The sequence below is a fragment of the Talaromyces marneffei genome, chromosome 2 (assembly GCF_009556855.1).
Source record: "Talaromyces marneffei chromosome 2, complete sequence".
NCBI classification, from domain to species: Eukaryota; Fungi; Ascomycota; class Eurotiomycetes; order Eurotiales; family Trichocomaceae; genus Talaromyces; species Talaromyces marneffei.
The window spans coordinates 782,075-809,239 of NC_072349.1; the positions used below are offsets into that span (position 1 = coordinate 782,075).

A 27,165-nucleotide genomic window follows, 5' to 3' on the forward strand; every position below is an offset into this window, starting at 1 on the left:
AGGAGGAATTGCTAATTTGCTACTCCTAGCTTTCTACTGTCCTTTGTCATTTGTCGAGATTCCCATTGTCAGCAACTCGAAAGCCGACTTGATACCTACCAGAGGCTGCGACACGGGCTGCTGCTGGAAGGATAACAGAGCAGATTGGGATTGAATTGAAGGTACGTATGTGAAAGATTTGAAGTGTTTCAATGGCGGGAAAGAAAAAAACAAGCCAAAAAAGGAGGGACGGAAGATTGCAGATGGAAGGGATAACCTTGCAATCCGCGCGCCAAGTTTCACAATGAGATAGATCTGGGGTACATCGTTGACAGATGGCATGTTTCAGCATTAATATTTGTTTTATGTTTCGACGTTGGCATAGCAGTTTAGGCCCAACCTGGACCGTCTGGTGCAAATGCAAGCTTGCCCTTGCATGCAGTGGCAGTGAGGCAGCCACGTACTAGGCCAATATCGTTCAATGGTGTTGGATGACATGCCCACATCAATTCACTTTATTGTTTTAATTCTTCTTGAGTAACTCAAGCTAACCTGAGGGTTTGTCTACAGTTACTCGATTTCACATAACACTTCCGGCGCTCAAACTTCAACTACGGAACCATGTCTGCCACCGAGGATCCTATTGCTACAGCTCCCGAAGATGTTGAGGTTGAGCCTGTCGCCGAGGAGCCTTCCGAGTCTTGCCCTGAGACGACTGAGATCCCTCCTCCCCAGACACCAGTAGATGCAGCTCTCTTGTCCGGCGAAGAGTCCAAGTCGGAAGCTGTGACGAGTCCTGAGGTTGGAAAGACAAGTGCTTCGCCGGCAAAGAAATTGACTATTTCAAGCACCACCAAACGACCTGTCGCAAGCTCGACAGCGGCAAAGCGGACGGTTGGCTCAACTGCTACCGCTGGTGCGAAGCCAACATCCCGAACTTCGACTGGTGGCAGCACATTGAGCAAGCCACCTACCCGCCCGACCACAACTTCTACAAGCACAGTCCGCAGACCTCCAAGTGTTAGTACTACTGCGACCCATCGCTCTCGAGCTTCAATCAGCAGCTCTGCAGACGAGAAATCTTCCAAGGTCGCCAGTTCCGGCGATGAGAAGAAGGGTATCTCTAGCGCGGCAAAGCGCATGTCTCTTGCAGGAACTCCCTCTTCTCGAGCCCCAACGAAGGCCACAACATCTACTGCGGATCGACGAGCAAGTGTGATTGGGTCCGCCACTAAACCGGCCTCGAGTACGACAGCTAGTCGAACCAGCACTACTAGTAGACCAACTACTGCCACTGTAACATCTCGCACTCCAACCACGGCAACCACTCGTACTGCCGTTCGTCCTACTACAACTGCACCTGCCAGGCCAACAGCTACCACTACAAAACGCTTGAGCACCGCCCCCGACGCTAAGTCTGCTTCTACAGATGCGGGAAAACTTGCAGAGCTCCAGGAGAAATTGTCTGAGAGCGAAACCACAATTGCAAGCTTGAAAGCAGAATTGGAAGCCGCTCAGGAGAAGATGGCAACATTCTCACAGTCCGCCGAGGAAGAACCTTCCAAGGTTGACACTGCTGTGGAAGCCATTCGCGCCGAGCATGTCTCTAAGATTGACAAACTTTCTCTGGATCATGCACAGGAGGTTCAAGAGTTGCAAGAAAAGCTGGAAGCTGCCGTGTCACGACACAAGGAACTGGAAGCCAAGTCAGTGCAGGATTTGGAAGAGGCCAAGAAGTTTGCAGTTGACCAAAACGATTCCAAGACGGCTGCCGTATTGGATGACCTCAAAGCGACTCACCTCGCTGAGCTCCAGCGTCTGCAGACCGAATTAGAAAGCGAAAAGGCATCTGCAGCAGAGACTGCAGCACAGATTACCCGTCTAACCGAAGAACTTGAGGCACAGAAGTCTGCACTCGAAACAGCCTCAAAAACTGCTGAGGAGAAGGAGGCTGCCGCCAACGACAAGCACCTTAATATTGTTGAGCAGCTTGAAAGGGAGCTGAAGGGACGGGATCAAGTGGTCGAAAACCTTGAGGTCGAGTTGAAGAAGCTCTGTGAGAGTAAGGATAAGGAGATTGCAGCTGAAAAGGAGTCATCAATAGAGAAGTTGACATTATTGGAGGCCAAGAGGTCGGAACTCGAAGGCAAACTAGCTGAGGCACAGTCTTATCAAACCGATTCTGAGAAGGCAGGCAAAATTCTAGTTGAGAAGGAAAATGAAATCGCTGAACAGACTGAAGTTATCAAGGCATTAAAAGCTGAGATTGATCAGTACAAGGCCACTACCGAGTCCTTGACAGCCGAGATTGACGGTCTAAAAGCAGCTTCAGGAGATGCTGATGCGCAGGCCAAGGAGCTTGGAGCTTCCCACGAGCGCAACATGGCTGAGCTCAAAGCAGGACATGAAGCGAATGTCGCCACGCTTATCGCCAACCATGAACAGGCGCTTTCAGAGAAGACCCAGTCCACTGAAACCCTTCAAAGCCAACACCAACAAGAACTTGAGGCTTCAAACGCGCTCAAGACGGAACTCGAGTCTAAGCTCGCTGAAGCTAAATCGACAATCGACAGTCTCAAGCGAGATCATGAAGAGAGCATCAGCTCTGCCAACAATGTCGCTGGACAGGAAATCGAGTCTTTGAAGGAGAAGGTGACCACAATGGAAGAATCATTGAAGCTTGATGCGGAAAAGATCAAGGTCTTGGAAACTGACTTGAGCGCTAAGCAGGAAGAACTTGACTTGTTGCAGAACAAATTAAAGGAAGAAGCCGCTGCCGCCTCGCGATCTGCAGATGAGCTGGCCCAGGAATCCAGCAAACTTTCTGAGGAGCATGCACGCGCTGTTGAAGCCTTGAAAGCCGGTCATTCGTCTGAGTTGGAGCAATTGTCATCTACTCATTCCGATACTCTTCAATCCCTTCAATCTAGCCATGCTGAGAAGTTGCAAGCTCTTGAAAGTCAGTTGACCGCTGCTCAAGAAGAGACTTCTACCAAGTCTGCCAGTCAACTCGAAGCCCACCAGGCAGAGATTGATGCATTGAAGAAGGAGCATGAAGAGAAGCTACAGAGTCTTGAAAGCCAACTTGCCACCGTTCAACAAGAGACTTCTACCAAGTCTGCTAGCCAGCTTGAGGCTCACCAAACAGAAATCGATACCTTGAAAAAGGGACACAACGAGAAACTGCAAGCTCTTGAATGTCAGCTGACCGTTGCTCAAGAAGAGACTTCGACCAAGTCTGCCAGTCAGCTCGAAGCTCACCAGGCAGAGATTAACGCCCTGAAGAAGGAACATGAAGAGAAGCAGGCTCAAATCAAGGAGGAGTGGGAGACTGCCCAGGCTTCAAAGGCTGCAAAGACAGACTCTGACCATAGCCAGGTCATTGAGGAGCTGTTGACCGCCCACGAAGCGAAGTTGACAAATCTACGCAACGAGTTGGAGGCATCCCACCAGGAGAAGCTTGATACCCTGCAAAAGACTCACGACACTGTCTTGGCTAATGCCAGCGAGCAGCTCGACAAAGCTAAAGCGGCTGCTGCAGATACCTCGGTCGTCGATGGACTCAATGCACAAATTGTGGACTTGACCGCCAAGCTTGCTGCTGCGGAAGAGACACTGGTGGCAGTTGAGGAGAAGTCTTTATCATCTACCCTCGAATTGACCAGCAAGCATGCCGAGGAGCTATCGAAGGCTCAACAGGAAAGGACAGAACTTGAACAGAAGCACCAAGCAGTCTCAACTCGGCTAGAAGAGTCACACAAATCACTTGGAGAGCATCAGCAGACCCAATCTCGACTTGAGTCCGCTATTCAGCAGTTAACCGCCGTCCAAGACGAGTTGGCTGCTCTGAAGAAATCCCATGAGCAAACCAGCAGTGACTTGGCATCCACCATGGACCGCAACAAGACCATCGAAGAGCAAATTGCCAAGGGCGAAAAGGAGCTCAATGAGCAAATTGAGAAAAACATGTCTCTCTTGACACAGCTGACCGACGTCGACTCAAACATCTCCACCAGCCGCAAGCGCATTCGTGAGCTAGAGGCAGAACTAGCCGCTCTCAAGGAATCCTCGAAAGATGCAAAGACCGCAACTAATAGCACTCTACTTGCAAGCAGATGGGCCACAAGTGAGGAAGAAACGGAAGAGAAAGGGGGCGCATCTGCGGAAGGTGAGGAACTTGGTTCTTCCATAGAGGGAACGGTGGGGACGCCCCGTTTTGATGCCTCTGTATTGAATTCAGCCTAAGGACGAAAGCTAATTAGTCACAGATGGCGAGCATACAGGAACAGCTTAAGCAGATTCGAGCGGCAACCGATGACTGGCAGGATGAACATCGCAGGTATGTATCGAGCCCTCCCAGAACACGTATAACTGCTAACGTCGGACTCTTTTGTCAGAATCGTCGGCGAACTCGTACAAGCATCTCGCGGAGCAACACCAGACCCATCTTCCAAAGAACCCAGCTTAAAATCACCTACATCAATCACTCAGACAATAACAACTACCACTGAAGACGGCCCAGAAGACGCAACCGCCTAAAACTAGATTCCAACATCGCGCACACAGAAAGCAACATGACACATCTACTCTATTGAATCAAGTTGTATATAATACGTCTAACAAACTCTTCTGTCTTTTCGTTCATTCTTCCATGCCGTTTTGGATACCCACCGCTGTGTTGCTTCGAGTCATGTCTTGTTGTCGTTGATATGACTGTTGTGGTTGATGTAGGGTTGATGAACCCTTCATTCCCCTTTTATCTTGTATTCAGTATTTTTATTTAATTATTGTTTATATACCATCTCCAATCATTGATGTTGAGGAATTGATACGTTTATGAAAACAAATTGAAACCTACTTTCCACAAAAAACCTTCCTCGTTACATTAATATATATTTCATCGATGAGGCTACGAATTGTATATTCGATATTTATATGGATGGGCAAAAATCGAAAATCACCAGGTATATGCCCGCGTCAGTCGTTGATATATATATATAACCTTGGAACTCACGAAGAACTATATCCAATAGGAATCTAAACCTAATCAAAAGTAATCTTCTTCCCCTGAAACGAAGCCTGGGCCTTCTCCTGTTTGGCTTTTCTCGCCGCTTCCCAGGACGGATGCAACCCGACCGAAGCACTCTTCTTATTTGCGGCTATGGCATTCTCCTTCCTAACATCCTTCTCCCCAGCAACATTATCCCGCGACGAATCAGCAGTATATTGACGCTTACCACCACCACCAGCCCATTTCGGTTTGTCGTGGTCATCCGTAGCACCCCGCCTCGCATCCCAGCCACTATTCTTATTCTTCTTTTGTTGGTGTTGCTGCGCTTCCTGGATATGTTTTGCTCTAGCGCCGAATTTCTTTTCCCATAGTGCTCGACGCGCTTGTTGTCCCATTCGGTTTTTCCTCTGGGGCTTGCTGCCAGTAGCGGCGGCGGCGACTTCGTCGTCTTCTTCGGGCTCGGATTCGGAGCCGGACCAGTAGCCACCCATCATTAGGGAGGGGAGGAATGTGGTGTCTTTTGGAGGTTTGGCATCACTGATGTCTTTCTTGCTGGGCTTGGATTTCGTAAGGGTTGGTTGCGGGGATTCAGATTCGGATTCGGATTGTTCGGATAAGTATTCGGATACAGATGATGGTTCTGCGGAAGAGATTGATATGTCGCCCGGTATCTCGTATTTACCTTTATTCGAAGTCAAGGTGGGTTTGACGGGGAAGTTGTTCTCGTCATCAAAATCTGAGCCTTCAGATGCTGAGGCGAGACGGGAATCGAATTGGGAGAGATCCATGCTCTCGTCGTCGGATACGTCGTCCATATTGACATCGTTCAGGTACTGTACCTTTGATTTGCCATCTTTTACGCTCTTTGAAGGTAAATCCTCCGGCTTCCTTTCTGGCTCGTCTGTTGACTCTTCGGGGCTCTCGTCTTTCTGAGCAGCTTCCATTTCCACGTTCTTTGGCTGCTGTGGCTGCTGCTTTTTCGTAGATGTCTCATTAATACCCAGCAGAGTTCGAATATCGGTCAATATTTCAGGCAGCGCATTTTGTACAGGATTCGATTTGAACAGTCGCGCCGTAACATTTGCTTCGGCGGGGTTTCGTGGTCCGGGGCCAGCGTTGATTGAAGCATTAATGCTCTTTTCGAGTCGGACAAATTCGGGAGACTCCGCAATCCGTTTCGTCTTGTTCAATTGTTTGAGAAGGTATCGTTGCGCCGTCTCTTCAAGATCAAGGGCCTTAATAAATTGTTTCAGTCAGCAACAGACAAAAATCACTTCGAAAAACGAACCTTCAAAACATGAACCTCCTTCTCCAACCGCTCCAACGTCTTGGAATCCTTCTCGCTTTTGGCTGTCTTCTGTCGTCTGCCCAATTTCTGTCTTTCGAATCCTCGAGATGTCTTCAAAGCGCGGAAGAGTAGTTGCGTGCCTCGTTCGAATTTGTGGCCTAGGCGGGTTGCCTTTACGCGGTTGAACTTTTCGTCGTGGTCTTCGCCTTCGACTTCGGAATGTTTTCGTTTTGGCATTGTGATTCGTTCTCGCAATAACCAATAAGTCAACAATATAAGTGTTAATTGTCTTAGTGTTCTGCCGACAGGTAAGTTCGGAGTGTAGGATCTTTTGATGATGTTGTTGCGGCTTGGGAAAATTTTAGTGGAGCAACATTCAGTGCGTGCTTTGATTGGCTGTCGCCGGCAGTACTTCGTCTTCTCCAAATTTCAGACCCTTAAGTCAAATGACAAGAGTAACATTAAATTGAGCGGGCATAATTCTAAATTGTTGGTTGTGTCGCAGAATTCTGGCACTGAATATAGATCTGGGTTCAACTCTCTTGCGCTTGGATAAGGTTGTCCCCAAGTTGTTACTTGTGCAGTGCTAATTAGCTATCAGGAAACATTGAATATAATATACCATGGGTCAGTCTTCCAGATTGTCCCTCCTCTGCCCAGCTAGATAGGTAGCAGCCTCCGAGACTTCCAAGGTTCCGATGTTCCAATTCTTGTGCTATGTTGAATCCGACACACTACGGTCTTAGCTACCTAGGTACAATCAGCGACACTTTAGATAACGGACGGAGAGGCCATTCGGTAATCGTAAATAAATTGAATATTGTTTTCTCTTTTCTATGTCCATTCAACCATAATCTTGAACGGCAATCGACGGGTCTCTATATACAAAGTAGACATGACACAAAAGGGAAAACTAATGAAAGAGTAGGTTTACAAAAGGCTGTTTCCTGCCTATTTCTTTTCTGCTGGCTTCTCCTCCGGCTTGGGAGTGGGAAGTTTGAACTGATTTGAAAAGTTTATATTAGTGACGTGACATGAAATTGAGGAGATGTGAAGAAAACTCACAGAGTCAGGAGTGCGGTCGGTACCGCTACCAACCTGTTCCCAGGAAGAGGTACCTCCCTCAAAGTTACGGAATGCCTGCGTAAGCTCAAGAGGTTCGTACACAATACGCTTCTTCTCCTCGTCATATCGGATTTCGGTATATCCAGTCAATGGGAAGTCCTTGCGGAGAGGATGACCGTCGAATCCATAATCGGTCAACATACGGCGGAGATCGGGATGACCGGTGAAGAAAACGCCAAACATGTCGTAAACTTCACGTTCGTACCAAAGGGCGCCATCGAAGAGACTGGTCACACTGGGGACGGGCTGTGCCTCATCGCAGTATGTTTTGACGCGGATACGAGAGTTGTGGCGGACACTGAGCATGTTGTAGACAACCTCGAATCGTTGGTCGCGAGTGGGATAGTCGACCGCAGTTATATCGGAGATTTGGGTGTACTCGGCGGCAGTGTGGTACTTGAGGAATGTCATGACAGGGATCAAACCGGATGGAGGAACGTAAACGGTGAGCTCGTCCTTCCAAACGGAGAATTGTTGGACGTATTTGGGAAGGCAGGACATGATGTATTGGCCGTATTTGTGCATGGCGTCGGCCTGGTCCTTGTACTTGTCGGCAGGGTTGACGATGGGAGCGTGAAGCTCTCCTTGAGCTATATCAAGAGTCAGATTTAGCACAACCACGCATTGAGATAATTGAGCACATTGCTAATGTGAGAATCACTTACGAGGACGTGCTGCGAGTCTCATATTCGGAACAGGATCCTCCTTATCGAGCTGACGAAATTGCGTCGAAGAAAAGGCACGAACGCATACTGCTGATCTCGAAGCAGCGCCCAGAGAGCGGCTGCTTCCAAATCGCATCAAAGACCGCGTGGCCGCCATTGTGACGAGGCAATTGGTTGACAAACTTGCGGATGGAGCCTGACGATAGCAGGATGGACGTTCTGATGATGTTGAAGCGAGCCGCGGAAAGCGGGTCACATGACCGACGGCGTTACATAAGCTCTGTCACGTGACCAGAATCGCCGCCCAAGCGTGGGCAAGGACCGCCAAGACCCAACCAGCCAATCTGGGAAGGAACCAAGATTGATCGAACCTTTGACCTTCTGTTCTGTTCCTTTCCTACTCCACGAAGTCTTCATTCACCAACATCCCTTTGCACCTCGATCCCTTTCGACGTGTTGTATTAACGATTTCCTTCTTTTATTCTCTTCTCGTAATCTGTTTTCATATACCTCTTCTAGTTCGTGCAGACCGGGGTTGTCAGTTTTTCCTTGGGTTTACTAGCGACGGCCTCCTTCTATTTTCTCAACACGGCGTACGAAATCGGTTTTCGTCGTAACTCACAACATATCGCCTATCATGTCAAATCGCAATCAGATAGACTCCGTCATTGACGACGATGATGAGTTCTGGTAAGAGCTATATCCAGACAACGACTCGTGAAGATGTTAAGCTAACCCTTTGACCTCTCTTTGACAGCCCACTCTGCATCGAAGAATTTGATCTTTCAGACAAAAACTTCAAGCCTTGTCCTTGCGGCTATCAGGTATGTTCTTTGTCGTCTTTTCGCCTTCTGCCCTTCTTTTCATCTAGAGTTTGCGCTAATGCCTTGACCCGTTAAGATCTGTCAGTTTTGTTATAATAATATCAAAACTCATAGCGAAGAAGGCCGATGTCCCAACTGCAGACGTGTTTACGATGAAAGCACTATTCAGTATAAAGTGCCCGATGCAGATGAGTATGTTTCCCCCGTTCCTCACCCCTGTCGAGCATGTAACTCAGCTTTATTTACTCTAGGTTCAAAGCCGATTTGGCACTGAAGCATCGAAAAGCGGCCGCCGCGAAGAAAAAGGAAGCGGAAAAACGAGAGATCGAGGCTTCCAGTCGAAAGAACCTTGCTGGTGTTAGAGTTGTTCAAAAGAACCTTGTCTACGTTATTGGTTTAAATCCCACGATTCGGGACGAAGGACAACTTTTACAGACGTTGCGTGGCCCGGAGTATTTTGGCCAATATGGCGAAATTGATAAAATCGTCGTCAGCAAAGCTAAACCAGGCGGTAACCCCAACCAGGGAATTGGCGTCTACGTGACATTCTCGCGAAAAGCTGATGCAGCTAGCTGCATCGCCGCTGTGGATGGTTCGACAAACGGCGATAGACTTCTCAGGTTTGTTGATTCTGTTTCTCTCTGCCGTGCCAAGTACTAATTCACTCTCAGAGCGCAATACGGAACAACTAAATACTGCTCGTCTTTCCTCCGAAACGAACAGTGCAATAACCGAAATTGTACATTCCTTCACGAAACCGGTGACGATAATGAAAGCTACAGCAGGCAAGATTTGTCTTCGATGAATACTGCGCAAAGACCACATTACACAAACGGTGCGACAACTGCTGGCAGTCGACCTTTCACTCAACCTCTGCAATCTCAACCCATGCGTAGACAGGGCAGCAAGGACGAAGGCGCAAAACCCCTCCCAGACGGCCCTGCTCTTCCGTCGTCTGCAAGTTGGGCAAACAAGGACGCACCTATCAATCGTGCTAGACGGCTCAGTGCTGGTAGCCGCTCATCACCAAGCCCGAAACCTGCAAATGTCCCCCTGGCCAAAAGTGAAGAACTTAAGAAGAACTTCCCCACCGCTCAAGAATCACGGAAGTCTACTCCTGCTCCCCCTCCCGCTCCCGCTCCTGCCCCCCCAACCCCAGCCCCCGCTCCGGCTACAGCTGTTGCACCGACTCAAGCGCCTTCTGAAAGCCCGCCTTCGGCCAAACCGGCACCAGTCAAGGATACCCTGTTAGAGTCGCTTCTCAATGCGGTTAACTCCCCGACATTTCGCTTCGTATTTTCGACCGATGGTTTGTCAGATGATGATCTGAAGTACATAGAAAATGGTCCGTCGTTGATTGATCCATATGGTGGGGCAAAGCGCCGAGCGATGCGAGAAAAAGTCGAGCAGGAGCGTGCCAAAGAAGAGGCTGAAACTCAATCATTGTTACAATCAGTCGCAGCGGACGACGAAAATCGAGAGAGTGGTAGCCTGCAGCTGGGTGGCGAACCGGACGATGTGCATCCATCAAGAAGTGCAGTCTCTCGTAATCGCGATACCCACGGTGCGATTCAACCTCCTTCCCAACAAACCACGAATGCCAATTCATTAATTGGTTCTCCTGTGTCTATCTCTCATCAATTCCACAATCTGAACATGAACAATCGGAGTTTGACTCCTCTTCAGCAACAACAACTTATGCTTCTGAAATCAGGTACCGGCCAGCAAGCTGGGCTTGTGGATTCTTTGAATCCTGGGTTTGACCAAACTTCTCAGTCTCGATCAGGTCTGTTCCAAGGCGGCATTTCTCAAGCAGGGGTAAGTGTTTTGACAAGTATCTTTTCGATCTAATTTGTTTTTACTAACCCTGGATATAGACATCCAATACAAGGCTATTTGGTCAACAAAACCTCATGCAGACCGGAAACCCTGGTCAACTTGCCGCTCCTGCTCCTCAACAAGGTCCATTCTACACCAGCAGCGTCCAAGGGCCCCCTCCGGGTCTGAAGACGGCCGGTACTCCTCCTATCAGCGGTGGCGGCATGTTTGCACAGGGTCACGGCTTTACTTCAAACACGAATCTTGGACTTGGTTCGAATGTCGGAAAGCAAGAGGCGAATCCAGACCTTATGCGCGAATTACTTCGTGGTCGTGGTGTATCAGCTGGAACAGGTGGATTACAAGGTCATGAATCTGCTAAGCGTGAGTTCTTACTCCCCTTCATTCAACAGCACCATACCCCCCCTCCCCTGACTCCCGCTACTGGCCTTCTCAGTGCATTCTATGGATCCCAAAACGGTGCTCTCTCCGATTTTGGATCACAGAAGCAAAAGAAGAAGGGGAAGAAGCACAGACACGCTAACACTTCCTCCGGTGGAGGCGGTGTAGTAGATCTTGCGGACCCGAGCATTCTGCAGGCGAGAATGCATCAAGTCGGTGTTGGTTCGACTGGGCAAGTGCTGTACGGAAGTCAGGGGCAAGGTGGGTACAATCCCTCTATGATGTACGGTGCCGGATTCAATCGGTGGTGATTGGCATCATATATTTGTACTTCCCCCTTGTCTTGACGGAGAAATCGGCTTGCCATCGTTCTTCATTTTCGAGATGACCTGAATTTTCCCTTCGCATTGCATATTCAAATATTCCCTTATTGTATGGCCGTTTTTCGATTTATCATGACATGTTCATTTCTTTTTTGCGAGGCTTGGCCGCTATGAAGCCTCATGGTTGTGTGGTTCTCTGTGATTCATTCCCTATCGTTGTTTTTTCTGCATTATGTTCCCTTTTCCCACAGCAGCCAGCATTTGTGACAATGGCCCTTCAAAAGAAACGGCCCGGGTGTGTTTTTGGCGTTTCAATCGGGTTTATTCTTGTTTCTGCGTCTTATTTTCGATGTTTTGAATTGGCGTCGCTTCATTCCCCATTGGTGACTTGCATTTATTTACTCCAGCCTCCACAAGCTTCTCTGCACTGGCTTGTTCTACATTCAGCATTCGCCGGTGATCAAAGCGGTTATGTACGTTAAGACCTCCCTGTCCTGTCTTGAATACAAGACGAGTCAATATGCTGAAACCAAATTCTCACAAATAATGTCCTAGACCTTTTGCTGTTGGTCACTGGCTGAGTATTTGATTTAATTGAGCCCGGATACCCTTGTAATCACCCTACCATTGTATTGTATATGCGACTGTGCTTTCTGTTTTTGACCTCCCCGACGATGGCAGCCGATTGCTTTTTGCCGTTCTTTGCCTTGACCATACTTCTGACATGCGAGGACACTGCTTGCGGACTTACACTAACTTTTTATAGTCGACGATGAAGAATTCCCCCCTCTGAATGTTAGACCAAAGAGCAGACTGGAACATGCATTTAGACCGACATTGACCCAAGAGTCACGAGAGCATTCTCGTTCTGGCACCCCGTCTCTGCCTCCTGGGCTTCCACTTCCACACGGCCATCCACCGGCAGCTTTCTTCTCAGATAAAAAAGATTTGGAGAGCCCAGAGTTCTCTATCAGTCTTCCTTCTCACGGCCCTCCCGGTCTTCCGGCATCTCGACGTGGGACTCCGTTGCAAAAGTCATTGGATAGTGTCTCTCGACGACAGACACCAACGGTTCCAGATGCCTCTGATGAAAATGTGCAGGTTGAGAAGACTCGGAACTTTGGAGATATCTCATTAGGCTCTCCCAAGGCACGATCGGCGAGAAAGCCCAATGTCACAGCACCACCAGAGCAGCCGGCTAATAGCAAACCACCAGTAGCTAAAGGTTCCCAGAGCAAAAAGCCCAAGCCTATTAAGCTTGATCTTTCTATGCCGTTGGAAGAGTTGGCAACCGCGTCACCTGTAAAGGAAAGCCCTGCTTCTAGCAGCGCTGTTCCTGCGAACTTGGCACAATCAAGCGTTGCGGCCAACTCACGACCGGGCACGCCGCAGACTGGAATCTCACGAAATTCCGATTCCTCTGGACCGCGTCAGCCAAGAGTCCTCCGACTTGTAGACACGCCAAAGACAGAGACACCACCTCCACCCTCGGCAGTGCCGTCATTGTCCTCAGTTGTTCAGGCAAAAGTCCGCTCTAGACGCCCAAGTGTTTCCTCAGTGGACCGACCTGACACGCCTGGCGATGTGGGTTCTGACTTCGAGCTTACTACATCCGCATCTGTATCACGGCCAAATTCGCCACCTCCCAGCAAAATAGGTTCCGCTCCTGTTCGTGCCATGACAAAGAACCAAGCCAAGAAAGAGCGGAGAATGAAGGCAAAGCAGGCAGAGGAAGCCATCAAAGAAGAGGTAGCGACAGCCATTGCTGAGGAACCTGTCCAAGCTCCGATTCTCGGTCGCAAACGCAAGACTAAGAAGCCGCCTACTACTCCTTCTGAGCCGGCTGCTTCTACCAAGGAACCTTCTGATGCTGAGAATATTGCTACGCAAAAGACAGAAGTGAACGCTGATGTAGGCATTCAGAAACCGAAAGTCTCGCCAGAAAAAGTCCCAGATGTCAGCAAGCCCGCGCCGGAAGTGGATGCGGCTGAGCCTTCGGTCGACGAACCATGGAGGGCGAACAACACTATTGCGCAGTTGATTGAGGACGCCAAAGCTACGGGTACTTCAATCAAGGATCTGTTCCTGGAACGAACAGGGCCTCTTCATGTCCTGTTGGCTCAAATGCAAAGTAAAGGTGACATTGATCTCAACAGTCATCCACTTTTCAACCCCCCGCCCCTCAACCAGCGCACCGACATGAAGTGTGAGGCAGATGACTATGAGTTCTTCAAGCTGCCCTTGTACATTTCAGAAGAGAACAAGAAGATCTTGCTTAGCGGCCAGCCACTCCGAATCAATCATGGCGTTGACAACTTGAAGGTTCGCTGCATGATCACGCCTAAGGGTCGCGTGTTGCGCCATCTGTCTGACGAAGAAGAAGACCGCTATCTTGAGTTGGAAAATCATGTGGACGCCGGTACTTGGGGTGAATATCCTTCGACAAGCGTTCCGGGTTTGGATACGACTAATATGAACGGAGGACTTGATGCGCTATTCTTGACTCCGGGACGGTTTGGTGTCGCTCTTTCTGAACCACCAAGTCCCAGGATGTCACTTGCTGCTGGTGGAGCAGTTGTCAGCGCTGAAGACCAGTTTGCACTAGATCCTCCATCCGAATCTGGTCCAACCATGGGCGAGGCCGATCACCCCCATAAACTCCCCGAGTCGGCTAGATATCCTCCCATCATTCCCGAAATGGACAATGTATTCGGTATGTCGAATAAGGAACTGCGCACTTTTATTGAACAGTCGCAGCGAGAGTTGGAAAGTTCTCGGAAGGAATTTGATGCTATTGACAAGAAACTGGCGGCACTGGTGAAGCGAAACAAAAAGCTCGCTCAGCAGGCTCTCAGTTCTGTTGTTGAAGTTGGGAAATAGCTCCTTACGGTTTCATGGTTGATAATGAAGCTTTTACTGTATTTTTTATGCATGACAATTATCCATGGATAGGATAAGCAGGAGTTTTGTATTTTTAGGATTGGTTGGTTGGTTGCATTTTTTTTGTATTTTAGCTCAATATTTCGGCAGTAAGTAGCATCTTTAGGACTGCTATGAATGAATCTTGGAGACTTCCAGGGTTGTCACCAACATATTATGGCTATTTACAACTAGTATACTCTACGGCAGTCGTAGCTGAGCGGAAATATCCCTCCCTCATCAAAGAAAATCTCGGCCAGCGTCGGCAAAGGCCGCCCGCCTTTACCAGCTTATCTCATCGCCGACGCCAACCGAGCCCTCTGCCCTGCTTTCATTCATTCACTCAACACCTCGTTTTTCCACCATCATCCCCTTCTGTTTACTTGCAAAATTACACCATTTAACAATTCCATACCACTGAGCGCTCTCTGATGTTTCAGCTTATACCATACAAACACTGACCCGTCACAATGGCCTCTCTCCTCTCCGGCAGCCGGATCGCCATCCGCTCACTAAACCGTCATAGTTCTCGCTTCAGACGTGTTGCAGTACGATGGGAAAGCTCTATTTCGCAGAGGCCAGGGTCGGATACGTATGTCAATTATTCGCCCAGAAAAGAAACTTCTTGGTTGATGCGGGTTCATTTTACTAATATCCGTTACTCTGTGTAGAGTCCGCTTCCCCGGCGCCGTCGACAGTAAATTCACATCCGAAATGGCATTCTCCCGGCCGTCGTCGTTGCCTGCCATGCCCACGTATCGAGTGATGGATTCCGATGGCGTTATTGTTGATACGAAGCACGAGCCGTCGGATGTCTCGACGGAGGAGGTGATAACGTGGTATAAGAATATGTTGACTGGTATGTCAATCCGTTTCTGGCTCGGCAATATGTGCATTAAAATGGACGAAGCTGACATTTACATTAAAGTGAATGTAATGGATGTCATCATGTTTGAGGCTCAGAGACAAGGTCGTTTGAGTTTTTATATGGTACGTGTCACTGGTCAACGGGCCGTGTATAGAACGGGACTGACTGCTATATTAATAGGTCTCGGCGGGAGAAGAAGGTATCGCTGTCGGATCTGCCTCTGCGTTACAGGATCATGATGTTGTATTTTGTCAATATCGAGAAGCTGGTGTTTTCCAGCAACGCGGGTTTACGATGAAGCAGTTTATGGCTCAGTTGTTTGCGAATAAGCATGATTCGGGAAGAGGGAGGAATATGCCCGTTCATTATGGGCTAGAGTATCCCCGTATAGTAAGTTAAGTACCACATGCTAAAAAATAAGGTCTAATTGGGTTTCAGTTTACAATCTCCTCGCCCCTGGCGACACAACTTCCACAGGCGACCGGCGCCGCATATGCCTTGAAAATACAAGCCCTACAAAACCCGAATACCCCAGCTGGCGTTGTCGCATGCTACTTTGGAGAAGGAGCGGCTAGCGAGGGCGATTTCCATGCTGCGTTGAACATGGCGGCGACCCGTTCATGTCCCGTTGTGTTCATCTGCCGAAACAACGGATTCGCAATCTCCACACCCACACTAGAACAGTACCGTGGTGACGGAATCGCCAGTCGAGGAATTGGCTATGGTATTGACACCATCCGTGTCGACGGAAACGATATTTTTGCCGTTCGCGAGGCAACCAAGGAAGCACGGCGCATGGCTTTAGAGAATGGCGGCAGGCCCATTCTGATCGAAGCAATGAGTTACCGTGTCTCTCACCACAGTACCAGCGACGACAGCTTTACCTACCGCGCCCGCGTAGAAGTCGAAGACTGGAAACGGCGCGACAACCCCATCATTCGTCTACGAAAATGGCTCGAGAATAAGGGCGCATGGAATGAAGAGCTCGAGCAACAGACTCGAGCGGATCTCCGCGCGGCAATTTTGAAGGAGTTCAATGCCGCTGAGCGCGACAAGAAGCCTCCCCTAAAGGATATGTTTGTGGATGTTTATGAGGAACTTACGGAGGAGCAGGAGGCGCAGCGCGAGGAGTTGAGGAAACATTTGGAGAAGTATCCAAATGAGTATAATATTAATGATCACGAGGGCGGTATCAAGGGGCTGTAAAACAGAGATCTTTCCATCCCGGCTTTGGTTTTCATGTTTATGATGGCGTTGGATGCTGTTTTAGGGTGGATTGATTCGATTTGCATGAAGCTGGCCTGTGTATAGAACAGAAATATAGCAAGGTTATACAACACGATATTGCCATAGCATTTCTATAACCAATCATCCGGTAAATATATGTATTTATATATGTATATATATAAGTACTAATTTTACCTCTATCCTCTACCAGATGGTCTCGGCCCTACCGTAACTAGCCTGATCACTGTTTAGCCCTAACACCAAACGGATCATGAATGCTTTTCTAACTACCAATGCGGACGACCTCGTTGTTAAGATAATTAATTATAAGATCTCCATGCGACTTCGTATAAATACCGAAAATTCCATCTTCACGATCACCAAAAGACACTAATAATGTACACGTGGGTTTCGCCACTTCGATTTTGCTCCGATGTCATCAGCTGATGATGGTAACTAACTTAGGCAACGGGAGGCCAAACTGGGCAAAGCTTGGCATTTGTTCTCTGGCAAGGAACCTGTTTAATATTTAATTCACAACTACTTACATGTCCAGCCCTATAGAGAGTGCACGTGCGAAAGCCAAAACGGCGATGGCTTCAGCCTATTTGAGCTTGATCTTCGACGGGCTGAACTCTCCACGACGTATGATGCTGTCGTGCGGGGACACTCGCAATGGTTCCATGGTTGGCTGATGGCCGTGTTCGTCTGTATAAATTCAGCGTGGATTTCTCGATGTCGTAATACAACCCAACTCAATCGCTCCAGCGAGCCAACATTTTCAACGATGAAATATAATTAATTATTCCCATACTTCCAAAACACCTACCTAGGAAGAGGCATACCAGCCACAATGAGCGTCGTCGCCGAGCCGCGAGGCTTCATTGACTTCTACAACAAACCGGGCTCCTCCAATGGAGCCAAGATTGCCATTATCCTCAACGAGCTTGAGTAAATTCCCACGCCCATCCTCAAAGTCTCTATATTCGCCAACCCCCCAAACTAATGAATGCGACTGTAGACTCACCTACCGCCACCACGAAATCCGCAGCAATCCAACCTCCCTGGACAAGGACACCTACCACGCCATCAGCCCCAAGGGCCACTTCCCCGTAGTCACAGACATCCACCCGAACGGCTTCAAAGTCTCTCTCGACCAGACCGGCGCGATTGCGCAGTATCTGGTCAATGAATATGACCAGGAAGACCACACCATTTCGTTCCCGAGACGGTCAGCTGAAGACATCGAAGCGATGAATTGGTTCTTTTTTGGTGCGACCAGGGTGGCGAGCTCGCATGACGAGGCGGTTCATTATAAGAAAGATGCGCCTGAGAACACATATAGCGTTGATCGGTTCCGGAGTAGGACGACGGGGCTGTTTTTTGCGCTGGAGCAGAGGTTGAAGGAGACGGGGGATTATCTCGTGGGACATAAATTGTGTGTGTGTGTTTTTTTTTTTTTTTTTTTTTTTTTCTCTTCTTTTTTACATTCTTGAATTATGTTTTGGGCTTGAAATGCTAATGATGATTTACAGCTCAATCGCAGATATCGCTCAGGTCCCGTTTGTGGTCGCTGCGGAAGAGGCAGGAATCAGTATCGAGATATTCCCAGCCCTTACGGCGTGGTATAACAGAATTATGTCACGGCCGGGGGTGAGAAAGGGTCTTCTTGTTGCCGGAATTGAGTTTTCGGCATAAATTGATATTTAATTTGATTAGGCGGGTTTTCGTATTATTGAGAGGGACTATTAAATGACGAGAGCTTCTGTTTCGATTCAAATACACAACCATTGCAGCCTTATACAGAATGGAATTTTCCATTACCTTAAAGACTTCGTTTCCTTGCACATTCATGCTATTATCTAATATACTCTCCTAGCTGTCGTTTTATCATTCTGCAGCGTCAGAAGGTTTCGTCTTCGGCGTCCTTATCATATACTTAGGATGTCATCAGTACTGAGCTCATTCGAAAAGGGCATATGCGAAGACAAAGACAAAGTCATACCGTATACTGGTGCGTTCCCTCACCACCAAGCTCCTTCGCATCAAAAATGTTCGTTCTCAGTGGCTCAAACCCACACTTTTCATACAGCGGCTGTCCCTCCTCCGTCGCCTCCAGATACGCAACCAAGCCCAACTCCTCAGCTTCCTCGATACACCGCCGCAACAACGCTTTCCCAACCCCCTTGCCTTGATGGTCTGGATGCGTAAAGAGAGATTCCAAATCCACCCTTGGCTTCAATCTGAGCACTTTCCCATCTTCTTCAGCTTCTTTGATCCCCATTATTTCGCGTTTTCCCTCCAGGAGCCCCGCGTAGAATGCGCGAGCGACATCTTCACGCAACTCAGGCACCTGGAAAGCCTTGACTCCGGCGTTGCTCTCTTCCTCCACGGTTTTCTCGATAATATCGCCGTCTGGGTGGATACTCCATCTTGCGGCTCCAATGATTGCGCCGGTCTCGCGATCCACGGCTTTGAAAGACTTTGCTTTTGGGTTTTTGTCGAAGGATTCAACCCTATTTTGTGCTAAGACATCCATGGACTCCGCCGAGAGTGGGAATGGGCTGAATAGCATGCTATTAAACCTGGTAAATGCTTTTCGCGCTGCTGCAAAGGCTTCTGGTACATCATTTGATGTTTGGGGCTGGATTTCAAAGGACATTTTGTAAAGCTGTCAATTGTTTTTCTTCTCTGGGGGTGACTTAGAAAGTGCAAAAACAATAATATTAGGTATTATTTGCAAACATGCGATTTCTAGATGGTGACAAGAATGTTGAAGTTACCAGATGTAGTAGATATACAGTAGACGAGTCCGCGTCAGGCAACCTCGTTTTGGTTGTTAGTTAGCTTAGACCTATAACTAGTTACCTTTCTTCCCACATTAGCCTCAAATTAATGTTGGATTTTCATGCAATGGGGTAACGACGCCGTTACATCTAGCTTATATAAGGAGGCAATTTTCATGTAGGACATGCATGTATCGGGCATCGCTCACAAATGTCTCCGAATCTGTGGAGGGAGTACGTCGGTTAGCTTTGATATAGGCAACAACAAATATCTGGCCCGGCCTATAGCATTCCCAAGCCTGAGTCTTATTTTCTTGGTTCCCATGCAGGATGTTTAATTAATTAGTCTGGTCTCTCTTCTCGGAAAGTCTGACTACTACGCCCAGACTAGGGACATACCTACCTGTACCAAGAGACCACAGACTTGTTAGAAGTCCATTGGAGAAATGGAACTGCCTCCTTGACGGCATTAGCAAAGCAACTGGATGTCCCTATAGACCGATAACTTTTCATGCAGGTTGGAGGAAGTCAGCACCCGTTGAAGAGAAGGATTTACATCTACATCTTTAGAATGCATGTGTCCCGGACCTCAATATACCACTCATACTTGACCGGGGTATACTTGGTTTCTCAAATGCTATATGAATCCCGCGGAAGCGATTGTATGATTGTGTGTCGGCTGAAAGTTAGTTACTGAGTATAAAACTAGTTAGTTAACTAAGTTAACATTTATTGCTTCAATTCACTTTGCGTCCCAGAAACCCCAGCGAGTCACGAGGACCTAGAACCCCTAGGGCTCGGGTTCTATGAACACTTCCACTGCGTTGCGCTTAGGCCAACCAACACTCGTGTGCAATCTCCATCCCTTTCCTCCACAAGGTGAACATGTACTAAGCATTAGTTATAATTTCAAGTTGTCAACTCCTCTGCAAAATAAATTAAAATCATCTAAGCTTTCTCCACAATACGTGACTAGCGGCGCCGTTCCTGAATCTTGTTCAGTCATCGTACCCGACAAGCGAATCAATGCGCATTCAGGGCTATTTCATAGTGGATCTTCCCATATTGAAGGCATATTTGCCGACGCCATTAGACGTAGATAATATTTAAAGCTCTGCCCGTCTTCTTGATTATGTTTGTGGAGGCATTTGGTCGTTCATTCATTTTGGGCTTCAAAAAGCCGTTCACTCGTTTACAAATATCATAATGCGTCCCTCTTTGCTGCTGGCGTTGGTCGCCAGTACTGTGGCTCTGCCAACCCCCGACACCGTTTACGACGACGACGACAACGACGTCTGTTACTTGGAGGATGATCTCGTTGAACTGATTGAGTCGTTGCCTGAAGGGCCTGGCTTTTGCCGAGATCTCATCCATATTCCCACCGATGTGACGACTATCACTCAACCGGCAACCGTGACAGTCGCTGCTCTTACAAGTACCATCACATCCCTATTCACCACCACCCTGCCAGCGGAGACCGACTACGTGACCATCACCACCACGGATCGCAACGGTGCTCCAGTGACCTACACTAATGTCCAGACAGCACTTGTCACCCACGTGATCGGCACCGTTGCCCTAACTAATGCAGTCACTCAAACCATCGTAGACGACCTCACCAGTGTGGCCACAAACACTATTACTTACTTGACTACCGGCACGGTCACGGAATTTGCTACTGAAACCATCACTCAGCCCTTCATCAACACCGTCACCGAGTACGCGACAATATTCGTGACGGATTCCGTCTACAACACGTTGACTGACATTTCAACACAAACCCTGACCAACTACCACACCGAAACCTTGGTACTTTCCTATACTGACACAGTTTTTGCTACAAGCACCTTGGATGTCACCGCGACTCAGACATATTTTTCTCCTTCTCTGCATAGCGATTGGGAAACAGTGACAAATACCGCCACAACGACCTCTACCAACTCCGTTACTTCGACCATCATCGCCATTGTCACTGAAGGATCAACCACGACAGTTACGGCGATTGTCCCTATGCAATCTGTTTTGAAGCGAACTTTCACACAAACTGCCAGTATTGCTACCCCGACTGCTCTGGCCACATATTCGTCCGATGAACTATCCAGTGCCTGCTTCGAGTTGGACCTCCAGCCCGAGACATCCACCCAAGTTGTCACTGTGACTGAGACAACGACCATCTATCCCACTGCTGCTGGAGGCTCGTTGCCCTACGTTACACAGTTTGTTACAGTTTTCGAGACCGTTACTGCTACTGGTTCTGAAAGCATGGTCACTGTAACTGATGTCGTGAACGACCCGTCGACCGCGACTCTAGATGTCTACTCTACAGTTGAAACAGGTGTCTCATTGACCGAAACAACCACTGCTACAGCCACTGTCACGCAGGACCACATCGCTACGATTACCGACTCTGCAACGGTCGAAATCACTTCCTGGGCAACAACTGTTGCGACTGTAGATGTCACAACGGACCAGACTTTGACTGCAACCGTTGAGGCTTCCACAACGCTGACAAATACTGAGTCCTTCACAGTGACTTTGGAGGAGACCGCTACAGCCACCGCGGATGTCACTGTTTCCACCACGCAATCCAGCATTTCAATGGTCACGGACGTTTTGACCGTCACAGCCACCTCATCCTTGACCGTGACGGTGCCTACCGTCGTCGAAACAACAGTCACCAGCACCGTCTCTGTAACCAATACAGCAGTAGTAACAGCAATCATTGATGTGACCGCCACCCAAACAACCTCGACCACCCAAACAGTTACTGCAACCGCAACCGCGACTTGCGGCGCCAACATTGTGACGAACCCGGGTTTCTCGGTAAACGGCGCACATTCTCTCTCTGGCTGGACGACCGCAGGTACCGGATCCTCAATCACCTTCGTTAGTGGCGCAGCATACTCTACACCTTACCTGTTATGGTATGTCGGCGGCAGCCCGCAAACCTATTCGATCACTCAGACAGTAGCCACTTACCCGGGGACCACATACACCGTCTCGTTCTGGTGGAGAGGAGGCGCTACCACCGTGTCTCTGGTTGCTTCAATGGGTTCTCAAAGCGTGACTTATAATACACCACCGGACAAACTCGCCGTCTTTATGCAGGAGACCTTCACCTATACGGCTACTTCCTATTCCTCGGTGCTTCAGTTTACGTTTACCCCTACCGGCGGTACGGCAGGGATGCAAATGGGCGCGATCAGTGTAAAGTGCTGAGAGGCCTTTACTGCGGTACATGTCCATATAATAGATATATATATTAGCCCGTCTTGGTCCTTTCTCTTTGTCATGGTTGACAAACAGCTTAATTAATATGCACTCAATTCTATTTCATGGTGGTCTGAATGAGATGCCATTGCTATACCTGGAGTACCCAGCTAGCTGTGTAGAAATACTAGATTCTAGGTCAACATATAATACACCACCTAAGTACCACTGTATGTCTCTCGAAGATATTTAACCAGTTTCATGACTTTTAAATTTTTGGAATAGTCTGTCTCTTCAGAAGTGATTCCGGATATGGTGTTCCAACATAGAAGCCGGGTCGTATCAATCCAAGAAACCCACAGGCACATTTAACTGGACGGTTCTCCGAGACATACATATATCCTTTTAAGCCAGGAAAAGATTGTAACCGGCAAAAATCCCCGCATTCTGTTCCCAAAATCATCTCACGTGGAGCATACACCAAGCCCTATCTATCTAGCTCAAGTATTGTTGTTGTTGTTGTTGATCAACAAACCAACAGGGTCGGGTCTTGATCAATTGATATCATTCACTCCGTTTACATAACACGGAATTCCAATTCGAGGAAGGGTGGGCTCAAGATCTGTGATCATCCTGTGAAGGGACAACTCTACAAATTAATCTGTATAACATGCAGGCAATTGCAGGAAATTTAAAGATAATGCGCGATTGAGTCTAGACGGACAATTTTGTGGACACCGAGCTTTGTTGGTTTGTCGATCATTTTACCGGTTAGGTAGGGCTCAGTCGCTTGCCGCATTCCATTTGTATGCACAAGGGTGGAAGGTTAAGCTTAAATACCTTTGCCGGACCCCCACTTGGAGAAATACTCTGTGGAATATTATTAGATACCTAGATGCTCAAGGGCTAGTAGCCAGTTTGACATTACATTTGCTATGTTGATGAGAAAAAAAATATTGCTGGCAGCAGGGTTTCCCCTCTTGACTTTAGCACAACGCGTTATCGACCTGAGCGGGGATAACTGGACGGTGAAGAATGAGGAGTGCAATTTGTCCGCGCCAGCATCTTTGCCTTCACAGGTGCATTTGGATTTGTATGCTGCTGGAGTGATTCGTAAGTAAATCAATGCATCCAAATTTACGTTTGACATGAGAGACTAACGACAAACGTTTTTAGCTGATCCGTAAGTTCCGGAGAGATTGGGATACATGTATCTATCCCTTGATTCACGAATATGCAATTGATATAAAGATTCGCGACTAGATACGCCGGAACAAATGAAATTGACCTTCGCTGGATCGCCTGGTCGAACTGGACATATACGAGTCATCCAGTCAAGGGATTGTATGTTCTTCAATCTTCATTAGTAAGTAGCCCCCTAAAGGAATCAGCTTAACTAACGACCTTCAGGCTCAATGATGCTTCTGCTTCCTGGATTGTGTTCAACGGGCTGGATACATTTGCCACAATCGAGCTGTGTGGCCAGCTTGTAGGCACTGCAAACAATCAGTTTCGTCAATGGCAATTCGATGTTTCCGGTGCGCTAAAGTCGTGCAAGGGTGACCCAGTCATTAGTATCCATTTCAGAAGTGCGCCAGAAATTGCGAATGCAATTGCTAATGAGCCGGGGCAAGAAAGTGAGTGCTATACTAACCACGCACAGTATGTGTAAGTGAAAGAGGACTCGGCTAACGGGTTCACAGCATGGCCCGATGGCATCCAGGGACTCTTTGAATTTGACAATAGATGGTTCATCCGGAAAGAACAATCCGATTTCGGCTGGGATTGGGGTCCAGCTTTTTCACCAACTGGGCCATGGCAGCCTGCTTACCTGGTTCAATTCAAGCCGAATGATGGTGTCTATGTTTTAAATACGGACATTGACATTCATCGCGAAGGACAGGTGAATTGGTTGCCTCCAGACCAAACCAGGCCCTGGGTCGTCAATGCAAGCATAGTTTACTTGGGTAGTTTGCCGAAGGGCGCGTCGTTGACTGTCGAGATCAAAGACGCCCAGAATCAGACGACAATTGCGTCAGGATCGTTGACGAATGTGACAACTTCTGGGAACAGTATATCTGGAATCACCACCGTCGGTGCTGATGTACCGAAATTATGGTGGCCGACGAGCATGGGAGACCAGAATCTCTATTATATCACTATCAATGTTGTTAACAACAACGGCAAAACTTTGGCTACGATCACGAAAAGGACAGGTTTTAGAACGATTGTCCTCAATCAGACCAACATCACCCATGCTCAACTCGCTCTCGGAATCGCACCGGGAGCAAACTGGCACTTCGAGATCAACGGCCATGAATTTTATGCAAAGGGTTCCAACTTCATTCCACCCGATGCGTTTTGGCCGCGAGTCACTGAAGATCGTATGAGAAGGTTATTTAACTCTATTGTCAAAGGAAATCAGAACATGCTCAGAGTATGGGCATCCGGTGCCTATCTCCCTAACTTCATATACGATATCGCAGATGAAGTGGGAGTGCTTTTGTGGAGCGAATTCCAGTTCGGTGATGCACTCTACCCCGTTGATCAGGTCTTTCTAGATAACGTCGCAGCAGAAGTAGCCTACAATGTTCGTCGAGTGAACCACCACCCTTCACTAGCCCTCTGGGCTGGAGGTAACGAGTTGGAAAGTCTGGAACTGCTTCAGGTATATGAGAATTATCCCGAAGAATATGCCCGATATGTCGGCGAGTATGAAAAACTGTTCATCAGCACGATTTTTCCTCTGGTATACGACAACACTCACTCTATCAGCTACACACCGACTTCAACTGGGAATGGATATACCAATATCGATTTTTCTTTAGCTGTCCCCATGGTAGAACGATACCAGAACGTGACTCCAGGCGAATACTACGGTGATAGCGATTACTACAACTACAACAGCGCTGAAGCATTTGATATGAGCCACTACCCCGTTAATCGATTCGCCAACGAATTCGGGTTCCATAGCATGCCCAGTCTGCAGACATGGCGACAAGCCGTTTACGATGAGGATGATCTGCAATTCAATAGCTCTGTGATTCTGCATAGAAACCATCATTACCCGCCCGGAGGATTATCACTGAATACTACCCTCAGCGCCAAAGGGATGGGTGAAATGACTATTGCCGTTGAACGGTACTACCCGATCCCATCGAAAACGGACCCGATTGCGAACTTTAGTGCTTGGTGTCTCGCAACGCAGCGGTTTCAGGCTGATATGTACAAGTCTCAAATTCAGTTTTATCGGCGTGGCAGTGGGCATCCGGAGCGTCAGTTGGGTTCGTTGTATTGGCAATTAGAGGATATTTGGCAGGCGCCGACGTGGGCCGGTATTGAGTATGATGGACGATGGAAGGTGTTGCATTATGTGGCTAAGAATATCTTTGAGCCTGTGATTGTGGCGCCGTACTGGAATTCGACGACGGGGCAGCTGAATGTTACGGTCACGTCGGATTTGTGGGAGTCTGTGTCTGGGACGGTGAGTATGACTTGGTATGATCTGAGTGGAAAGCCGTTGGAAAAGAATGCGGGAATACCTTCCTCTGTCGCGTTTGACGTCGGGCCGTTGAACATAACTGATATTCTGATTACGAATATCAATGACCTGTCGATTTCGGATTTGAAGGATGCTGTCCTCATACTGTCGTTGTCTGCTACAGGACACTTGCCAAACAGCAACGTAACAACACGCTTTTCCCATGAAAATTTCTTCACTCCGGTATTCACAAACGAAGCAAAATTAGTTGATCCGGGACTCAAACTGTCATACGATAATTCAACCGGCAAATTTACAGTCGAGGCAACAAAGGCTGTGTCGTTGTATACCTGGCTGGACTATCCTTCGGGTCTTGTTGGGTATTTTGATGAGAATTCGTTTGTCTTGGTGCCTGGACAACCCAAGGAAGTTGGATTTACGGCGCAACAAGGCTCGTTATCGGAGGACGTGGTGAGGCATGTTACAGTACAGAGTATTTGGGATCAAGCTGAGGGGCTTAAATCTACGGTGGTTAGAGTAAGGGAGAAAGGGCTGAGGCCTCTTCGTGATGCTCGGAATCAACCAGATGCCTAGATTACTATTGAACACCCATAGCTACTCTTTGATAGCAGCCAACTAGTACTTAAAAACGCAATTCTAGCTCCATAAATATATCTCTGATATCTAATAGTCAGACTGGTTGTGCCTAGGAGCGAGCTGCATATATTTTCTTGTGAGATTGTGAAAGTAAGCCGTCTAATCTACCATTTCAGCCTCGTCCCCCGCCCTGGGAGATCATGACTCTGGCTTGTTCCAATGATGAGATGCTCAATTAGACAATGAATCGGATGACACTAAAACATGACGCACGATGACAGTATGGAGATTGGAAGCGAGGGTGATTCAAAGCACAGAATACGATGATTCATCGTACAAGTAACAAACTCTTTGAAACAGGATCTGGAACATATTGATTGAAACCCTGGTTTTGCAGTAAGTACTCCATCTGATTTTATTGTGGTCAACTGTTGAAAGCCCGCGACTGGACACGAGGAGAACGAAAACAGTTCCAGGATATAAACAGGACGACATCTGTCAGACAGTCTTGGAGAAATATGTGCAAGACCCAGGTCTACTTCTACGAGACATGCAAATGTCGTCGTAGCATGATACACCTATGCGACGACACGCAAGAGTACAAGCCCTGTCACAACCCCGAGCCCTCGTTGCAGGACGTCC

At 48.0% G+C, this 27,165-nt stretch overlaps 9 protein-coding genes across 9 annotated transcripts; 6 read left to right on the forward strand and 3 right to left on the reverse strand.

The window, feature by feature from the left end:
• Positions 1-600: 600 nt before the first annotated feature.
• EYB26_002630 (uncharacterized protein) lies at positions 601-4,518 on the forward strand (the record flags this gene model as incomplete). The annotated part of the gene is made up of 3 exons (XM_054261935.1): positions 601-4,179; positions 4,248-4,318; positions 4,377-4,518. 3 exons carry the CDS (start codon positions 601-603, stop codon positions 4,516-4,518), a joined length of 3,792 nt encoding a protein of 1,263 aa, XP_054117910.1.
• A 504-nt stretch (positions 4,519-5,022) lies between these two features.
• EYB26_002631 (uncharacterized protein) lies at positions 5,023-6,515 on the reverse strand (the record flags this gene model as incomplete). The annotated part of the gene is made up of 2 exons (XM_054261936.1): positions 5,023-6,225; positions 6,279-6,515. The coding sequence occupies 2 exons, from the start codon at positions 6,513-6,515 to the stop codon at positions 5,023-5,025; spliced, it is 1,440 nt and encodes a 479-aa protein (XP_054117911.1).
• Positions 6,516-7,229: 714 nt separating this feature from the next.
• Positions 7,230-8,225, reverse strand: EYB26_002632 (uncharacterized protein; the record flags this gene model as incomplete). The annotated part of the gene is made up of 3 exons (XM_054261937.1): positions 7,230-7,280; positions 7,344-7,993; positions 8,069-8,225. 3 exons carry the CDS (start codon positions 8,223-8,225, stop codon positions 7,230-7,232), a joined length of 858 nt encoding a protein of 285 aa, XP_054117912.1.
• A 480-nt stretch (positions 8,226-8,705) lies between these two features.
• On the forward strand, positions 8,706-14,315 carry EYB26_002633 (uncharacterized protein; the record flags this gene model as incomplete). Its single annotated transcript, XM_054261938.1, has 7 exons — positions 8,706-8,758; positions 8,826-8,892; positions 8,969-9,084; positions 9,144-9,512; positions 9,564-10,710; positions 10,770-11,373; positions 12,202-14,315. The coding sequence occupies 7 exons, from the start codon at positions 8,706-8,708 to the stop codon at positions 14,313-14,315; spliced, it is 4,470 nt and encodes a 1,489-aa protein (XP_054117913.1).
• Positions 14,316-14,824: 509 nt separating this feature from the next.
• On the forward strand, positions 14,825-16,428 carry EYB26_002634 (uncharacterized protein; the record flags this gene model as incomplete). Its single annotated transcript, XM_054261939.1, has 5 exons — positions 14,825-14,946; positions 15,026-15,213; positions 15,283-15,344; positions 15,403-15,612; positions 15,661-16,428. The coding sequence occupies 5 exons, from the start codon at positions 14,825-14,827 to the stop codon at positions 16,426-16,428; spliced, it is 1,350 nt and encodes a 449-aa protein (XP_054117914.1).
• Positions 16,429-17,302: 874 nt separating this feature from the next.
• On the forward strand, positions 17,303-18,147 carry EYB26_002635 (uncharacterized protein; the record flags this gene model as incomplete). Its single annotated transcript, XM_054261940.1, has 3 exons — positions 17,303-17,400; positions 17,471-17,887; positions 17,985-18,147. The coding sequence occupies 3 exons, from the start codon at positions 17,303-17,305 to the stop codon at positions 18,145-18,147; spliced, it is 678 nt and encodes a 225-aa protein (XP_054117915.1).
• A 192-nt stretch (positions 18,148-18,339) lies between these two features.
• Positions 18,340-19,111, reverse strand: EYB26_002636 (uncharacterized protein; the record flags this gene model as incomplete). The annotated part of the gene is made up of 2 exons (XM_054261941.1): positions 18,340-18,387; positions 18,455-19,111. 2 exons carry the CDS (start codon positions 19,109-19,111, stop codon positions 18,340-18,342), a joined length of 705 nt encoding a protein of 234 aa, XP_054117916.1.
• A 1,330-nt stretch (positions 19,112-20,441) lies between these two features.
• Positions 20,442-22,454, forward strand: EYB26_002637 (uncharacterized protein; the record flags this gene model as incomplete). Its single annotated transcript, XM_054261942.1, has 1 exon — positions 20,442-22,454. The coding sequence occupies one exon, from the start codon at positions 20,442-20,444 to the stop codon at positions 22,452-22,454; it is 2,013 nt and encodes a 670-aa protein (XP_054117917.1).
• Positions 22,455-23,380: 926 nt separating this feature from the next.
• Positions 23,381-26,520, forward strand: EYB26_002638 (uncharacterized protein; the record flags this gene model as incomplete). Its single annotated transcript, XM_054261943.1, has 5 exons — positions 23,381-23,558; positions 23,622-23,628; positions 23,697-23,789; positions 23,856-24,082; positions 24,149-26,520. The coding sequence occupies 5 exons, from the start codon at positions 23,381-23,383 to the stop codon at positions 26,518-26,520; spliced, it is 2,877 nt and encodes a 958-aa protein (XP_054117918.1).
• Positions 26,521-27,165: the final 645 nt, after the last annotated feature.